The sequence below is a fragment of the Danio aesculapii genome, chromosome 18 (assembly GCF_903798145.1).
Source record: "Danio aesculapii chromosome 18, fDanAes4.1, whole genome shotgun sequence".
NCBI lineage: Eukaryota > Metazoa > Chordata > Actinopteri > Cypriniformes > Danionidae > Danio > Danio aesculapii.
The window spans coordinates 43803273-43822211 of record NC_079452.1 but is presented as its reverse complement, the minus strand read 5'-3'; the positions used below and the strand labels follow the sequence as shown (position 1 = coordinate 43822211).

The window sequence follows — 18939 nt, the reverse complement described above, 5'->3', positions numbered from 1 at the left end:
TTAAATTGTTTTTATAATAACACTTTTACGTCAATAGTTCAGTAGATTATTTTGAGGTATTTTTTTCTCCAAAGACCTTGAAATAGATTGTGATAACTGTTTAATTGAGAATTAAAGTACAATTAAAATGATTACCTTAAAAATAATGTGTTTGCTGCATCAAAACACACTTTTACTATTCTGAAAACCGAATGTAATGTATGACATTTTAATTTTGGCAAAATGAATATAATACAATAGAAGGATAATACAACGCGTATTCAACCATCTCAGCAACTTATTCCAACAGCTTTCTTTCTTCTTCTTCTTCTTCTTCGTATTATTATTATTATTATTATTATTATTATTATTATTATTACATGTTTGGCGCATCAAAAACACACTTTTACTACAACAATAAATTCGAATGTAATAATGAAATGTAATCTATGAAATTTTAATTTTGGCGAAAGGATTATAATATGAAAGGAAAATACAAAACAGTTTCAACTGTTGCAACAACTTGTATTTCTTTCTTCTTTCATCGCTAACGATGTAATATAATAATATACTAAAACGACTATTATGTTATTGCTAACGATGGCAGTGCGCATGCACGTCGTTGGCCATGCGGAAAATGACTCGTCAGTGTTGTTGTGGGTCGCTGACAGGCACGTGAGCGGTGCTACGTCGTCTATTTAGCAGTCGACATGGCGGCCACAACTCCTCCCAAGGTACAGAGCATGCTGCTTTACAAGCGAATACTCGGTCAAAACCATATATTGTTCGGTTTTACAAGTATTTTTATGTAGGTCTTTAATAGGGTTTTGTGTTTGACTAGTTTTGAGCCGTCGGTGTTGAGGAATAGATGATACACTGATCTAGGAAGCTGCTGTGTTTAGCAACAGTTAGCCTGGCTGCTAGCAGCCAAACACTGGCACACAGCTGATCAAACTGCGAAAAACACGGACGTCAGAAGCGGCGTCTCTGGTGTTGATAACGCCACAGCTTCAATATCGATCGTGTTTAAAACGCGTGGCCAGTAATAACAAATAATGAGAGTTGTGTCTGTGCTTTAGCTAGTGTTGAGTCATAAACTGGCTGGTAGATTTATGAAGATCATAAACATGTTTTTGACTACATGGTAGACAGTTTGTCTACTGAATTACGTACTGACAGGTCCATGAGAAATCTAGTTGTCAGTATTATGATATTGTGTGTTTATCAATAGTATATTTGCATTACAGAACCTCATTTTAGGTTAAGCTGGTTTTATGTTGGCGTATTCGGACATTCTCCTTAATCATATATTTTCAGAAAAGTATTATTTGCAAATTCTAAATAGCGAAATCACATTAGCAGCCAATGACTATCAAAGTACAACATCATTCAAAGTCAAATAGTGCTAATGTTTTTTTGAAGTCATAACGTTACTTGCCATAAAGTAAGCCATGGTAAACAATATAGGGAGTTTGTTACTCAACTAATGTGCGAATATAAAACCAACTTTACCTCAGTATTTTCGCTTATATCGTTTTCTCGTTTTTCTCATACTTGAGCAAGTGTTTTGGCCACAATGATAATATTTTACCATATGGTTATAGCATATACAGTTCAAATACGAATATCTCGTGGTAGCGTTTTCATAGTCTTCGTGAGTTCTGCCATGACCTAGGTATGTCTATTTTTAATTTGAGGAAGTTTGCAAGAACATTCTGTTTGTGTGTAATCAACAGCTGTTAATTCCTTAAAGGGATAGGTCACTCAAAAATAAAAACTGCTGCCAGCTTACTCACTATCAAGCCATTCAGGATGAAGATGACCTTCTTCCAGAATAAAATATTGCAGATTTTTAGCTGAAATTGTCTTGGTAGTTCAAAAACTGCAAGTTAAAGTCTTACCTAACCTACCCTAAATACCAAAACAAACAAACAAAAAAAACCATATATGGGTAAAACTCCTTGTGATGCATTGAGTTCTTATATACACAAACAAATAGTCTTTGCAAGAAACCCGACATTATGTATAACATTGTTATCTACAATCTACCTACAACTTCAACAGACAGTGTAAAATATTTATTTTGCCTTTCTATGTTGGTTCTATGCCTGATGTATTCAGCGTGAGTTACATTTTCAGACGAACTATCCCTTTAAATGCAAACCTCAAGCTAATTTGCCTTATAAGGCACAGGGAATGAAGAACTGAAACAAGATCTTGAAATGTTTGTTTGCTGAACTATTTTAAAAGAATTGTGTCTCTGATCTCTGATACTTGATCGATCCAATGTTCCATCAATAGATTCTTATTGTTTTGTTATCCAGGTGGTGTTTGAACACGAGGGAGTTTTTATTCACTCGTCTCCAGATGATTCTGAGGATCAGGATTTAATATCAGGATTCCTCAGGATTGTGGAGAAGGTTTGGTGGTTTTCAGTTGTTCTTTCTTATTTATTGCTAATGATTTTATATATGAGAAATTCCATGCAAATGTCAACCTTGCCATGAAAAAATAAAGTTTTCACCAAAATAGCTAAACCCTTTCTACATTTTTTTGTGTAAGCAAGTATTTTAGAGTATTTAAAAATACTTAAAATGTCTCTGTCAATGTTTTCAAACTATTATATTTGATTTACCAAAGTCACACAACTGGCAGTTTCTCATGTCACATCCATAACGGAGAGATGTCACATCTATACCCAAGCTTTTTTCTCATTAATGCAAAAATGTCAAATAAAATAAGATCAGTCATTTTTGTTCTATAGAGTGCCGACTCTTATCTTTTTGATTAGCATTATTTCTTTTGGGTTGTGCAGTTTAATTCACAGAATTTCTTCAAAGTATGTTATAGACTGTAAACTCACAGACTTTTTTGGCCACATGTTTATTTTCCTCATTTATACTATAAAACATGTTTACAGATTGATATATTCTGATCCCATAACTCTGTGATTAGTTATTTTGGAAAATATAATCAGATGTTTCAATATAATGTTAACGTATACTTTCTGTGTGTATTTTTGCTTGAAGCTTTTATCGCAATGTCACATCCATAACGCTGGAGTTTCTCATAAATATAAAATATATTTTTTACACTGTGCGACTCATTTAGGTACCGAGTCAGTCAGTCACGCATAGGACGTTATACCACATTCTTGTGTAATTGTTATGTTAGGGCAGCTAATACACTGAAAAAACTGTGCACGTCACAAAATTAAAAAAATATATATAAATAAATTCCCCAAGTCTTTACTCAAAAAAAATCAGTGGATTTATTATGAGTTAAAAACATTTATAAAATAGATAGATAGATATTTTTTCCCCAAAGCAACATATGAAACATAAATAAAATTTATTCCTGCCATGGAAAAATTAATTTTAAGCTCCAATAACTCTAGTTAGTCTTACAGTATGTGATCCTTAATAATGATTGCAAAGGCACTCTCCAAGTCAACATCAAAGTACTAGTGGCAACAAAAACCACCTGTGTTGTCATTTCGAATCGGCTCTGTCTCAGCTGAAAAGCTGTACTTAAACACACTTGCTCTACGTTCTTCCCCTTCACGTAATGAATAATTATTCTTAATATTTTTGGGGATACTGAGTATACTGGGCAGGACGAGCATCCGCTGTGTAAAACATATGCTGAATATTTGGCAGTTCATTCCACTGTGGCGACTCCTGATAAATAAGGGACTAAGCCGAAAGAATAAATAATTTTTTGTGAATTCTCAGATAAATTTGTTTAAAATTCTTTGTTTAAAAGTTGTTTTATAACTCTAGTTGTTTTATGTAAAAAAAAAACAGCATTTATTGACGTATTACTATTTTGTAACATTATAAATCACTTATAAAAGAAAAACACCTTTAATAATCAAAAGTATGAATTTCTCAAAAAAAAAGCAAAATTTTTTTAATGTTAGTCTAAATATCATAAATGGAAACAAAAAATATCATAGGCATCTAACAGCTCTCTTCCAATGACTTTTGGCTACGTTTCACACTGCAGGCAAATGTGGCTCGAATTAGATTTTTCCCCCCCCCACATGTGACACTGATCTGTTTTTGGGTTGACAGTTTGAACAGCCCAAACAACATGGAATCTGATCGTTTTCATTCAGATTTGTGCCACTTTCATATGTAGTATTAAATCAGACACAGATATGATGTTTTGCAATGCGACTGCAGTGTGAACGGTTATGTAGGATTTCATGTGACTTACATAATCTTTGAGCAACATGCGTCATTATTCTGTGCTGCAAACATCATCTACTCCTCAGCAGCATAGTAGAATGGCACACGGGCCAATTACTTTACCACAGAAAGTCGGCTGTTCATTTTGAAGGCTGATCATGAAGCTGAAGAGTGGGGGTGTTGCAGATAGGGAATCTGTGCGCAAAGGATGGGGAACTTTCATTTTAAGGATGAACTTTCTATCAGAGAGAAAAAAGGGCACCCAAGCCCCGCTTCTGCAAGTGCATGTTGTTTATAAGAAGTAAAATGAAATAACTCTGCAAACAGAGATAAACCAACTCTGCCTTCTCAGTTCAGTCTGCAGCTGCTCATTAACCCTTGATGAGTTCACTACACCAGTGGTCAGAAAGACGCACACTGCGGTTGTCATAAATCACAAATGATCAGTGTTTTCAATCACAAGTGACTTATTTTAGGTTTCAAATGCCTAAATACACATTAGTAGTAGCAGAACAACACTTTACAGTTCATGAAATGCACCATAGCTGTGAAAAGGGCAACTATCGTATTAAGCTTAATCTGACAATGTGCTTACTACATACTGTGTACACATTGTGTGCATAATTTTGTGCTGTCCATAACTGTACTTTTGTGCATACGGGTCAGTTTAGGACCATGATCTGTTCATCTGGTCACATTTATAACAACAATGTGAACAGCTGTGCAAAAAAATCAGATCTGAGAGAAAAAACAGATTTGAGCACTAAACCCTCCAGTGTGAACGTAGCCTTTGTTTGATTGTTTCTTGTTTGACTGTATCTGTAGGATGGTGAAACCCTTGTGGAATATAAACCACTAGAGGATGCAGATCCCTCAAACATGCTGTGTGCCTGCAAGGTTTGTCAGTTCACTCATCTATGAGAGTTTGCATATTTAAATTGACTAAGAGTTCAAATATTTCCTGCAGTTTTTCTGCAGTTTTACTGGTGTGATTGAGAATGGTTCTGTATTGAGATCACCTGATGTCTGTTTATATGATTGTTTGAAGGACTCCAGCTCAGTGGTGGAATGGACACAGAGTTCAGAAGAAAACCCTCATCGTCCTGTTGACCATCAACTGAGCTACGAAACAGAGTGGGACATGATCAATGCTGTCTCATTCCGGAGAAAAGTCCATGCAAATGGAGATGGTAAAACAATTGCACATCTGTATACAAACCCTCTTTTGCATCAAATTGCTGTCACTGTGCATTTCCCCTGATACATATAATGCTAATTCAGCTTGTGAATTGTGTCTTGTTATTCTTTTTTTTCTTAACCAGAAGATGGAAATCTAAAACGGTAATTAAGTGTATTGAATTGAATTGTATTTTGACAGGTGGATCAAACCACGTGAATGACCAGAACAAGCGAGCCTTCTCTTTTAATGTGTGTGACCTGAGGTCCGTCACAGTCAAATGTGAGGGCTGGTCATACCTCACTTTCCGTTTGAAGGATGGCACAGCATTGCCAGCCATTCATTTCCACCAGGGAGGAAGCACAGTGTTCCTGGATAGTCTGAGGAAATCAGTTCAGATCAATGAGTGAGTTGGCTTTGTCTAAATGGGTAGTCTTTGGCTCCATTGTAAGGAAATATTGTGCAATATCTATTTAATGACATAGTTCAAGAGATAGTAAAAGGAAATGAAAATGAGCTCATTGTTTACTCACCTTAAGTGGTTCCAAACCTTTGAATTTCTTTTTGAACACAAAACAGGATAATTTGAAGAATGTTTGAAACCGCTAAACATTGACTATGGTAGGAAAAACAAATACTATGGGAGCCAATGGTTACTGAATTTTACAATTTTTCTAAATAACAAAAGAAAGAAACTCAAACAGGTTTTTGACAAGTGAAGAGTGAGTAAATTTGGGTAAACTATCCCTTTAAGAAAGCTTTATAGATCTCTTCGTGATTAATCAATGCTGGTTATTATTGAAGCATTTGACCAGTAGAGCAAAGTCATGATTCACAGCCATTATATAAATAGGCTTGTTGCAAATATTATGTAATCAAAGTTATTTAAATTGACAGTGAAAATTGTGAGGTGTGACATTAAATAAAATCAAAGACAAACATATGTAATAATTAAATAAAATTGTACATTTTCAGGTACCATATATGTTATCCAAAAGATTTTTTGAAGGAAGTAGTTTCAAATAGCAAAAGGAGATGCTCATTTTATTTTTGTGGCAAAAGAAAAATGTAAATAAACCACTGCTATTTAAGTACAAAATGACAAAATACCTTAAAATGTTTTGTTTTTGCAGCAACAGCAGCATTAGACCAGTAGAGTGTAGTCATGAGTTGCGGACCTTTGAAAATAGGTCTGTCGCAATTAACATTGATAATTTTGCAGTGTGCATTTCAAATCTGTGAAATTTAAGCATAAACAAATGCCAATGAAGGGTTGAAGTAGATAATTGTTAAGAGGAAAAATACTATTTTGCATGACTTTCAGATCATGTCAAATTTTTTAGACATTAAAACATTTTACATATAGTTAATGACAGAAGACAAAGAGGCACATGTTTCATTTTTGTGGAGACAAAAAGCATAAAAGAGATGGTCAAATGTATTCTTTATTATTATTATTTAATAATGATTATGCTTAGTGGTTAGCTCTGTTGCCTCACAGCAAGAAGGTCACTGGTTCGAGTCCTGGCTGGGTCAGTTGGCATTTTCTGTGTGGAGTTTGCATGTTCTCCCCGTGTTCGCGTGGGTTTCCTCCGGGACATATGCTATAGGTGAATTAAATAAACTAAATTAGTCGTAGTGTATGTATGTGAATGAGTGTATGGATGTTTCCCGGTACTGGGTTGCTACTGGAAGGGCATCCACTGCGTAAAACATATGCTGGAAAGTTGGCGGTTTATTTCGCTGTGGCTACCCCTGATGAATAAAGGGACTAAGCCGAAGGAAAATTAATGAATGAATGAATGAATGAATGAATAAATAATATGATACTATTATTTTATTTAGAGTTTATTTAGAGTTTATTTTATTCAGAATTACAGAGACAGGAAAAAAAAACAGATAATAAATATATAAAAAAAAAAATAGAAGTAGTGAGTGCAAATATACAGATTGACAAGTGTATGTACGTGTTTATTACTACATATAACGTTGTATATAGTAATAAACACGTACATACACTTGTCAATCTGTAAATTTGCACTCACTACTTCTATTTTTTTTAAATATATATTTATTATCTGTTTTTTGTCCTGTCTCTGTAATTCTGTTGCACTGTAGAAGCTCTGTCACGAAAACAAATTCCTCGTATGTGTGAACATACCTGGCAATAAAGCTCTTTTTGATTCTGATCATTATATAATTCATTTTACTAGGATACAAGTTGAATCTTAAACGGACCAAGATGATTATTCATTCATTTTCTTTTTGGCTTAGTCCTCTTTTCGGGTCGCCACAGCGGAATGAACCGCCAACTTATCCAGCATATGTTTTACACAGCGGATGTCCTTCCAGCTGCAACCCATCTCTGGGAACCATCCATACACACTCATTCACACTCGTACACTACGGACAATTTTAGTGTACCCAATTTACCTGTACTGCATATCTTTGGACTGTGGGGGAAACCGGAGCACCCGGAGGAAAGCCATGCGAACACGGGGAGAACATGCAAACTTCATACAGAAACGCCAACTGACCCAGCCGAGGCTCGAACCAGCGACCTTTTTGCTGTGAGGCGACAGCACTACCTACTGTGCCACAGCGCCACCCCAAGATGGTCATTATTATTTAACATGTCTTATTCAAAATAGAATTTCAATTATATTTACAAAAGAGAGTTTATAATATATAGCTTTGTTTATTTTTATTTTATAACTTTTATACAACCTAAGTAGTTTATGGTAAATGCTTTTATTTGTGGTGAAGCTATAGTAGTGTCCAAATAATGCTACATTTCTTACTGTATACAATGCAATTGTCAATATTTTCGTTGTGAACACACTGCTCGCATTTTACTCAAAATGGCATGAGATATTGCATAAATATGCAGTTATAGACCATTTTGAGGGATGTAAACAATAACAATGGTCCAAACTTATTTCCTGCTTTACATTTTTCATTTCCATAGCTTCCGAGAATCCTGAAAGGTCCACATATTGATAAACAATGTTACGACAGCTGTTTTAATGTTAGGATATGGTTCAATTGCCTGTTACAATTATTAAAATAGTTTGACAACAAGCAGGAAATGTTTATGGGCCAGTGACATCACCACATTGAAATGGTCTATTGCTCACCTTATATCTTACTGTTTCTCAAAGCATTCATTTGCATATCAGCATTTACACTTCAGAGTGTAGTGTCAGACGTTTTTTTGCTGAATGAATGTGGCTTAATTTATTTATTTCTGTGCTTATCTTAGTGACCCCTGACCTTTCAATTCACCTAAAACCACAGGCATTTAGATTATTCACAATTGGATTTCTTTATCCAAACACTTCCCCCTTTAAACTGAACACATCAAAATGTAAGCCAATCTGCATGCAAACGAGACGCAGTATCTCAGCACCTTTGAGGAAGTCTAGCATGTGTTCAGTGGCGAAAGGCCACCAGCGCGATTCATGTAAGGTCGAACAGCAGCTGTTCGTTTGGAGTTAAGGCTTTATGAAAGGGACAGGAAGACACTCCTCTCCCCTGCGTTAAATATCACACTAGATTAAATCCAACCATAAGCATGCTGAATTCAACGCTGCCGAGGGAAAGATAGCTGTTATTAAAGTTCTTATCTGAGGCTCCATAATGAAACATAGGCTGGGCTTTGTTGGCTCAGATTCTCCCGTCATTCAAAGCACAGAGCGATATCACCGGTGATGTCACATGTTTACAAATCAAACCATTGGTATTACTTTAATTTAGACTATACAAATCTTTATGCTTTTTCTCAGGAGTCCCGATGATGAAAGTGTCTTGATAGTCAGCACCTACAGCAAAGCCTTTTCTCAGTCTTTTGAGAATCTTCTGGATGATACCAACTATGGTTTTGTACAGGTATGTGATGTACAGTCTACAGTAGTCAACATTTAAAGTGAATCAAAACTTTTATCAAAGTTGTCCTAAAACTGTTGAACAACAACCATTCGTGTCAAGGTTGAAAAACTTTTTTGATCCACTTGAAATGATGACTACTAATGTGAAAACATATGAAAACATTCCTGTTTCTTTTGTCATGCCTTGTTGATTGAATTACTGAAGCTTTAAACCACCTTATCTTACAACTCAAATTAGTTAAATTGTATTTGTCTAATTTATTCTGATTGACATGGTTTTGGTGACTTTCTTTGTGACTTTTTGGGGTTTGCTAGTTCTAGATTCAATTAAAAAAGAGTTGATGTTAAAGAATTGATTATGAAATTAATTTGATGTAGATGTAAATCAGCTGTACACAAAATAAGTGATGTGTTTCTGCTTAAATCAGTTTAGTAACTGGCAATTTGCAAAATTTGCCAGTTATGAAGCTATTTTGGCTATACAACAGCTATAACAAGGTATCAGCGGGGTCTTAAAAGTCTTAAATTTAATGAATTATTGTGTTGTAGGTCTTAAATCATTTTAAACAGGTCTTATTTTCCTATGTCTATGTAATGCGACCCAATCTGGCCAACATGCATCCAATCACTAACATTCCGACAAAAGTTTATTTATTAACTCTACTTACCAACTCATATTTTTATTTATAAACATATGGTTTAGTTGTCTTCCTTACAATAATATTAGTTTTTGATAGTTTTTTTTATGTTTTAACAGGGCCATTAGAAAAAATCCTTAGCGTTTAGCCGTAAGTCTAAAATTTAATTCATAATGCTCTTAAAAAGGTCTTAAAAAGTCTTACATTTGACTTGATGAAGCCTGTAGAAACCTTGGTTAAAAAGCAATAGTGTGATCATTCAGATTAGATTAGACATTTGATAGCTGTCATGCACCCTTGATGCCTTAAGCAAAGACTATTACTGACTAAAACTTATCAAAAAAATACCATAAACAATTTAATTCCAACAAATACATAATTGTATGTACTTTCCATAACAGTTCAGTAACTGCCGATGCTGCAAAATTATTATTAGTTATGAAGCTAATTTGGCTATACATCAGCTCTAAAAAACAATAGTATCATTATTCGGATTAGCTTTCTACTGATCCAAGTGTCAGCATAGCCACGTCTAGAATATTACTGAGTTTTAAGTATCTTTTAAACCCCAATTAAGCAACCCAATGGCTGATATACAGGAAATATTATACCAGAATGCATTCATTATTTGATTTTTAATGTCAAAAATAATGCCTGCTTATATGATGGTCAGAACATTTTCTTAATCTCTCCAAGCAGAAATTCAAGAAGGATCCCTATACAACCACACTGGGTGGCTTCTCCAAAGTCACTAACTACCTCTTTGACGCGTTTCGGGCTCCTGAGTTAGAGTGCCAACAGCGGCCTGCTGAGGAAGTGGCAGATGTGCTCGGAGAACTTATTCCTGGGCTAGAGATCAACCAGCAGGAGGAGCCGGGATTTGAAGTCATCACTAGAGTGAGCGCAGATTTTATTCAAGTCTAGACACAGACAAACCGCATGAAGCATCCTGTAGAAAATACTCTTACTGAAAATTGATTTAAGGTTTTTGTGTCTTAGCTTGATCTGGGACCCAGGCCAGAGATGCAAAGGACGGGACCAGTAACAATGGAGGAATGGGCAAAGTACCAGGATTCAGAGGGAAGGATGACCAACTTACCTCATTTAAAAAATGCTATTTTTAAAGGGGTGAGAGTGCTTTTTATGGTTTACTGTAGCTTATTTATTTACCTAATTTAGTGACCAGGGGTCCGTTCTTTGAACATGGATTACTCAATTAGCTGGATTTGGTTATTTTTTCAAAACTCATTTGAGAGTTGTCATAGCAACAGTTCTGGTAGCTCAAACTTGCTCGGGAGCAGGCTTATTGCATATAAACAGGATTAGATTGGGTCTTTTCAAGCAAATGTAATACTGAAAGTATGTACCAAATACAAATATTTTCTGAATATATTCTCTGAAAAGGCAGCATTGAGGTCAGTAGAAGAGGTCCAGCAGATCCATTCTAACCGGAAAAAGAATGTTATTCAGGAAGTCACGGCAGAGCAACTGTAGCAATAATCACATCCACTTTAAGCTGCAGAGTGGAGAGAAAAGCAGAGTAGAATGCTCAGCCGTGCCAAATCGTACTATACCATGCAGTGCTCTGGTGCTTTTGACCAGTTTAGACTTGTTTGACATAGACTTGTTTAAAAATGTCTTGTTTATAAATGTCCAGGTTAAAAGGAACTCATTAATGGTGATGTTGCTTTGCTTTCAACAGGGTCTCTGTCACGCGGTGAGAAAAGAGGCTTGGAAGTTTTTGCTTGGTTATTTTCCATGGAACAGCACTCATGAAGAAAGAAAGCTCCTGCAAAAGAGAAAAACGTATGCTTGTTTCCCCTTAGAGAACAGAGAGCATTTGATTTAATGCTGGTTTTGATTATTCTTATCGTCAGATTGAGTAGTAAGATCATATGCTTTCCTCAACAGTGATGAATACTTCAGAATGAAACTCCAGTGGAAGTCCGTAAGCGAAGAGCAAGAAAGGAGAAACTCAAGATTACGAGATTACAGGAGCCTCATTGGTACTGAATTACATATCAAGTTTTATTCTTAAGTTGTTTTAAAAAGGTTTTCCTAATATTTCCCTGTTCTCTTTCTGGGTGGTGTTTAATTTGTGTGTTTTTTTTTTTGTTTTTTTTTAGAAAAAGATGTGAACCGAACAGATCGCAATAATAAGTTTTACGAAGGCCTGGACAACCCTGGCTTGATATTATTACACGACATCCTGATGACGTACTGCATGTACGATTTTGATTTAGGTAAGTGATTGCATGTGTTCGGATGTAATGCAGCTTTTCTTGATTGGCTACTGTTAAATATCCAAAATCCTAAAGGTAATGTGACTTTATTGCATATTTAGTTTTTTGATTGTTAATTCTTAAAGGGATACTTCACCCAAAACTGAAAATTGTCATCAATGGACTGATTTCACGCGACTGCCATTTTAAAAGCTAAAGTGAATCTGCGGTGGGAAGAAACCTGGAAGTATCGCCTGTAGTCACACAGGAATGGCACATACCTGGCTATATATCTTATCAGCGAAGAGAAAGTGACACATTTGCCATTGTGTTCACCAGTGCTCAACAGAAATGACTGTGATTGGCCGTAAAGGTCATCAGTTCACTGTACTTCATGTTAACCGAGTGCAAACACAGATGAGTGATCTGCTGATGAATCGACTGATCTTCGCGACTTTAAAATGCTCCAGTGTCCATGTATCTTTGCACTCTGTGAAGAATAGTGAACTGATGACCTTCACGGTCAATCACAGTGGTTTCTGTTGAGCACTGGCCAATACTTTGGCAAATCAGCAGTGTTTAAGAACGCGCTTAGCGGTGCTTAATTGTAAGCGGAAAATGGACGTTTTTAAAATTTCAGTACCGGGACAACACTATTACAAACAACACGATGGTGTGCTGCAGAGGACTGCATAGTTTTATTGCTTAACGGGTTACATATAGGGATGCTCCGATACTTGGATCAGATATCGGTTCGAAACTGCATGTTTTTGCTGTATCGGTATCAGCCAGCTTGTACCAATCCAAATCCGATCTTACGCGTGCGCTATATTCTGTGTAATTTATAAGCCAACGAAGCCATGACGGTAGTTTCAGCACTTCTCGACATTGCGCCTGTCAATCATTCTCCATTAATTCACAATTAAAACTGCGTGCCGCGTTTATGACAACGCGAAAAACTTTCTCCAAGACTTGTTCCAGTTTAAATAATCAGTGGAGAAATGCATTTAGTTTTGCTTTAAATGGGTTCATTTTGACCTGCAACAAGGAGTTCATTGTTGTTTCTAAATCATGTTGCACTGTGTTTGTTATATCAGTCGATCGCATTCGTAACACTTGAGAAGAGATGGTTATTACCTGCTCTTCACACACAAAGTAGGCCTACCTGAAATATTAAATTGGAAAAAGCTCAATAATACATTGCACAGATCCTCAACGCTCTTATTTCATCCCTTTGTGCCATTCAGTTTTGAAAGTGTCCGCAGATAACGGAGGGTTGCGTGCTGTGTCTCAGTAATGCATCAATCGCTTCATTCACGCACCGGCTGTGCAGACATGATGTGCGCCGCTCTGTAAATATTCTCACAATAAATATCTGTTCTCTCATGCTTCCGACTGAATTTATTCTGCCAAGGGGGGAATACTTTAAGTGCTGCAAATAGTTTGTTAAGCCTGGCTCATTGTGGTTAAAGTAGTTGATTAATTGATTAATTAATAAAAGTGAAACTGACAGACGAAATATGGATTGTCATTAAGAGAAAATAATTTAGCCTGAATATTGAAACTGAATATTTCAGTGTCATTTTATTTATATCAATATTTTATTTAACAGACCAGTTTGTGTTTTGGCGCTGAAGCATATAAACGGACCTTGTTTTGAACTTTCTCCGTCTCGCTCACGGCGAGATTTGGCGAGGGATTATTCAGTAAAACTGTCCTCAAACAGTTTAGTTTAGTCTGCGTCAAACCTACAGGAAAATATCAGGCTTTTCTAAAAAGCTGATTATTTTACCAATTATTAGTGTCAGTAGTGGTAGCAGGTTTCAAAGAAAAATCCTAATATAATTAAAGGAAACATAACCTGGACCACAACAGGTCATTGCCATAATGAATGCTCAAATAATGTAGCCTAGTTTACAGCAAGCATCATATTTTTAGTTAGATTGTGCTGTCTGTCATATACAGTAGGCCTATAGGTCTGTTATTTTTACTAAAGAAGAAATATTATTGAAGTTTATCACCAACTATAGAAACTGTATTATGCATAAAAAAAAGGCACAGTATCGGGCTCTGATCTGCTCTGATATCAGTCGATACTCAGAATTTTGGGATCGAATCGGTTACAAAAAAATGGTATCGGTGCAAACCTAGTTACATAGGCTAAAGCAGGGAAGCTTCCCCACTCTGTTTACCAGGTGCCATGAGCTGAAACCTAGGAGGACGCTTAAGTGTATTACTCTTAAAGAGATTATGATCTAATGTTTGATGCTTAATATGCTTTTAATTGTTTAAATTAAACTTAACTGAATGATATTAAAGTGATGCTTACACCACATCTGCTCTTTGAAATCAAGGCAACAGCTGGAGATTTGTAGTACACAGCATGTTGTTGCATATTTACAGTGCGGATCTTTTACTTTTGGGTTTTTACCCATAACAACCTCACTTTTGTTTTTTAAAATGGCGGCCGCATAAAATAAGCGTATAACTCACCCTTCACTCGTCACAAACCTGTTTGAGTTTCTTTTTTTCCCTGTTGAACACAAAATAATTTATTTTGGAAATTCTTGGACTGTGGTAACCATTGATTTCCTTTGTATTTATTCTTCGTACTATGGGTAGGACAGTGGTTACCTTTAAGTGTTTCTTGTTCCTGTCCAGGATATGTGCAGGGCATGAGCGATCTGCTCTCTCCCATCCTCTTCGTGATGGAGAATGAAGTGGATGCCTTCTGGTGCTTTGTTTCCTTCATGGATGAAATGGTAATGCCATGTGTTTATTACAGCACGTCTCTCTCTTAAGCACTCTTGGCTTTGCCGTGTATGAGAAGATTAGCCATGTCAATTAAGCATGTATCTTCACGTTATCACTTTTGTGTGAAGGCACTGTAAATTAGTCAGCCAACACAAATGGTTTATTTTGTCTCTGCATGTTAAGAGGGGATTGGAGAAAGAGTAGTGTTAAAATCAATGTTTGTTGCAGCATGAAAACTTTGAAGAACAGATGCAGGGGATGAAGACTCAACTAATTCAACTCAGCACTTTGCTTCGGCTGCTAGACCTGGCCTTCTGGAACTATCTAGGTAAGTTACTCAGAAAAAGACCAGTTAGAGTAGTCTTTTTCATTAAAAGGTCAGATCACCCCAAAATAAAAAATAATTGTTTAGTCATCCTTGTGTTTTCCAAACTCCCAATGAATTTGTAAATGTTCAAAACACTATCAGATATGAGAGATTGATGTCCCTTCATTAAAAGTATATTACACAAAACTGAGACATTTCTAAAACACTCATAAAATGAGCAAAAATTAATTCATATTCATATTGAGCGGTTAAATTGAAGTCTTGAGGAGACTTTACATTATATGATTAACAGGTTTAATTTAGATTTTTATTCACATATAAAACATTGAGCCGCAAACGATTGCATTCAAAGGTTGTCACAGAAACTCCAATGTACTTATGTGTTTTAACAGAGGCTCAGGATTCTGGGTACTTATATTTCTGTTTCCGCTGGTTATTGATCCGCTTTAAAAGAGAACTGCATTTTCAGGATGTCCTTCGCCTTTGGGAGGTGTGTATTACTGTCTTTTTCTCTTTTGGATATTGGCAATGTTATATTGACCTTTGATATAATGTTTTCTTCAATTGATTTTTTTCCCCATTCAGGTCATGTGGACCAGACTGCCTTGCCAAAACTTTCACCTTCTGGTGTGCTGTGCCATTTTAGACTCGGAGAAACAAAAAATTATGGACAGAAAATATGGATTCAATGAAATTCTAAAGGTTAGCCTTGACTATAAATATTATATTCACTTCATTTTGCAATGTGAAAGATTTTTTTTTTTCTGTGAATGTGAATCATTTGCTGCTACGTGTAGATGAATAGGAAAAACAAAACGTAGTAAACTGCAATACTGTGTGTTTTCACTGCAAACCAGTGTATTTATGACAATACATTAAAATATTATGATAAGGGGGCAGCACGGTGGCTCAGTGATTAGCACATTCGCCTCACAGCAAGAAGGTCACTGGTCACTCTCAGCTGGGCCAGCTGGTATTCTGTGTGGAGTTTGCATGTTCTCCCTGTGTTCGTGTGGGTTTCTTCCGGGTGTTCCGGTTTCCCCCACAGTCCAAAGACATGTGGTATAGGTAAATTGGATGAACTAAATTGGCCGTAGTGTGTGTGTGTGAATGTAAGAGTGTATGTGTGTTTTTCAATACTGGGTTGCGGCTGGAAGGGCATCCGCTGTGTAAAACATATGCTGGAATAGTTGGCGGTTCATTACGCTGTGTTGATCCCTGATAAATAAGGGACTAAGCCAAAGGAAAATGAATGTTATGATGAGTAAATACCAGTTTGCAAAATCAATTAGAATAACAAGCTATTTTGAATGGCTAAAAAATGAATTGAAGTCAATGAGACTGGACATCTTGACACATTTAAGGCTGTGCCCATTCCTACCTGGAAAAATAAGGTGTATGCTAGCATTTAAATATATACTTTAACCGTTTTAAAACTGATTTAAAGAATTATAAGTATATATTTATGCATATTTATTTTGTAACGAGGAGTATAGATGACAAAAATATCACATTTATTTGTGCTTGTACAAATATATATACATACATAGAGTTGCATATACAGCACTACATCTAAAAGAGGGACGACATGTGCACTACTTAATGTCAACCTTTATTCACTTATTAATAAGTCAGATTGATCTTAGATTTGCCATTGATATTAAGTCTTTAAAATTAAACTGAATGAAACTATAAGTTTAACCCCTTAACTGTCACCCCACATTTGGAGTTCATATTTGAAAAGTATAGGTTATATATGCATATTATACATAATTTATCAAGATAAGTCCAGGTAAAAAAAAAAATACTATTTTTAAATTTCTAATTTGTGTACAGTGCAAAATATAACATAAAATATTGATTCACGTATTATTTTGTTTTCTTTACAGCATATAAATGAACTCTCCATGAAACTGGACATCGAAGAAATCCTTAGCAAATCTGAATCTATCTGTATGCAGATAAAGAGTTGTAAGGTATGTCGTAAGAGCAATCTATATAGTGTGGTATTTAATGCATACATGTTTATGTTTCTTAACAACGAGTATGTTTACATGGACACCAATAATGCAATTTTAATATGATTAAGACAATACTCTGATTATGAATGTGGAGGTTTTTTCCCCCATATGACATGCAGTATTAAATTCCATTAAAACAACTCTCTTCCAGCAGTTCAAACTCGCATCCAATATCTTATTTGTCAGGGGGGGCATGCTTGAAATTATCCTAAATAAGAAGTGAAAGTGCCAAACTGCAGTTAAAGTCAACTAATAAAAAATTAAACACTCAAAATTACATGAAATTCCAGAGAAAACGTGGGTAGCACGGTGACGCAATGACAATAATCGAATTATGTGCTAAAACATGTAAAACGGGATCATGAAAGGAACATTCAAAAAGCAACTCATGTAAACACCTTGATCATATTATTGTCGTATTCAGATTAAGGCAAATAATTAGATTACTGACGTCCATGTAAACGTAATCTGCATGCACTTGTTTTGTCCCAATAACATGAATTTTGATTCTTTTCAAGGACTTGCCTCATTCAGTGAGTGAGATTCTGGGTCTGAACACAGTCAGTGAACCCTCCGCAGCATTAGAAACCAGTGAATACGGAATACTTGAGTCACCTCAAACCTCACCGAGATCCTCACACAGACAAGATCACGTCGTCTCCAACGGCCACAGCCACTTAAAAGAAACAGCACAAAACGGCTGCAAAGTAGCCTTCATTTCCTAGTGTACAGCACTACATGATGTATAGTACAGATTTTATAGCCTCTGTATTCCAGCAAAAAAGAACAGTATTGGGTGTCATGTAGATATTTGCTACCAAATGCCACATTGTAAAATATCCCAGAGGAAATATATGAATGTAAAACTAGGACCCAAAAAGGATCCTAAAGCATTATTTTTGTAATATCTTGTACCATATTGTCTTTCATTGAAATAATCATTCCTTCTCACTGTAAGAGAGAGAGAGAGAGAGAGAGTTTTCATAATGTTTCAGGGGTGGGGTATTCATTGTTGAATATTATATATTTTTTGTTTTTATCAGTTTGCCCTTTTCCTAAATAATTCAGATTCAAATTAAAATCTGTCTTCCTGCCATTAGTCTGAGTTATATTTTGGAAAGCTGCTTAAGATTGGTAAGATTGACGTTTTTTAGTTTTATTATTTGTAAATGAAATGCATCATTGTGGCTACTGTTATACACGTCTTTGTCCAGTGAAGCCATTTGTATTATGTAATATTACTTAAGTTCATTCGTTACGTAATTCCAGATTTAAATTGGAAATGGTACTATTATATTTAATTGATCCAGATAAAATTTGCAAAGATGGAAAAAAAATTAAGTAATTGAATAATTTGAGGAGAGTAAAGGAGAAAGCTTGGCCGTAGAAACCAAAATCAGTTCCAACTGGCATGAGATCATCAGTTCTCAGACTTGGTTCATGTCACTATGACATTTCCAGATGAGACGTGGAAAACACAGATTGAGGATGAAATGTCTTTTATCCACTCGTAACCATGGCCTACAACAAAGACGCACCGAATCGACTTCCATCTCTTTCATTTCCTGCTTGACAGGATATTGCCTCAGAGGAAGCTGATAGCTCACTGCTCACACAGTAATGTTATCTCTCCTCCAGCTCCCTTTCATTAAAGAAAGCCAGCATTTTGTGCACTGACAAACACATACTTGTTTGAAGAAAACATAAACAGTATGCTTCTATCCTCAAAGGACGATTCTT

General features: G+C 35.8%; 1 protein-coding gene across 2 annotated transcripts; it reads left to right on the top strand.

Annotated features, from left to right (window-relative positions):
• Positions 1-629: 629 nt before the first annotated feature.
• On the top strand, positions 630-18298 carry tbc1d15 (TBC1 domain family, member 15). 2 transcript variants are annotated; one of them, XM_056477883.1, is made up of 17 exons: positions 630-713; positions 2304-2399; positions 4998-5069; positions 5221-5362; positions 5551-5755; positions 9135-9237; positions 10574-10771; positions 10874-11002; positions 11577-11680; positions 11786-11880; positions 12001-12117; positions 14758-14858; positions 15079-15178; positions 15571-15668; positions 15764-15880; positions 17068-17154; positions 17718-18298. In XM_056477883.1, the coding sequence occupies exons 1-17, from the start codon at positions 690-692 to the stop codon at positions 17922-17924; spliced, it is 1995 nt and encodes a 664-aa protein (XP_056333858.1). In that variant the 5' UTR covers positions 630-689; the 3' UTR covers positions 17925-18298. The 2 variants fall into 2 exon arrangements, with proteins under 2 accessions (XP_056333858.1, XP_056333857.1); XM_056477882.1 differs by having other exon boundaries at positions 10571-10771.
• The last annotated feature ends 641 nt before the right edge of the window (positions 18299-18939 follow it).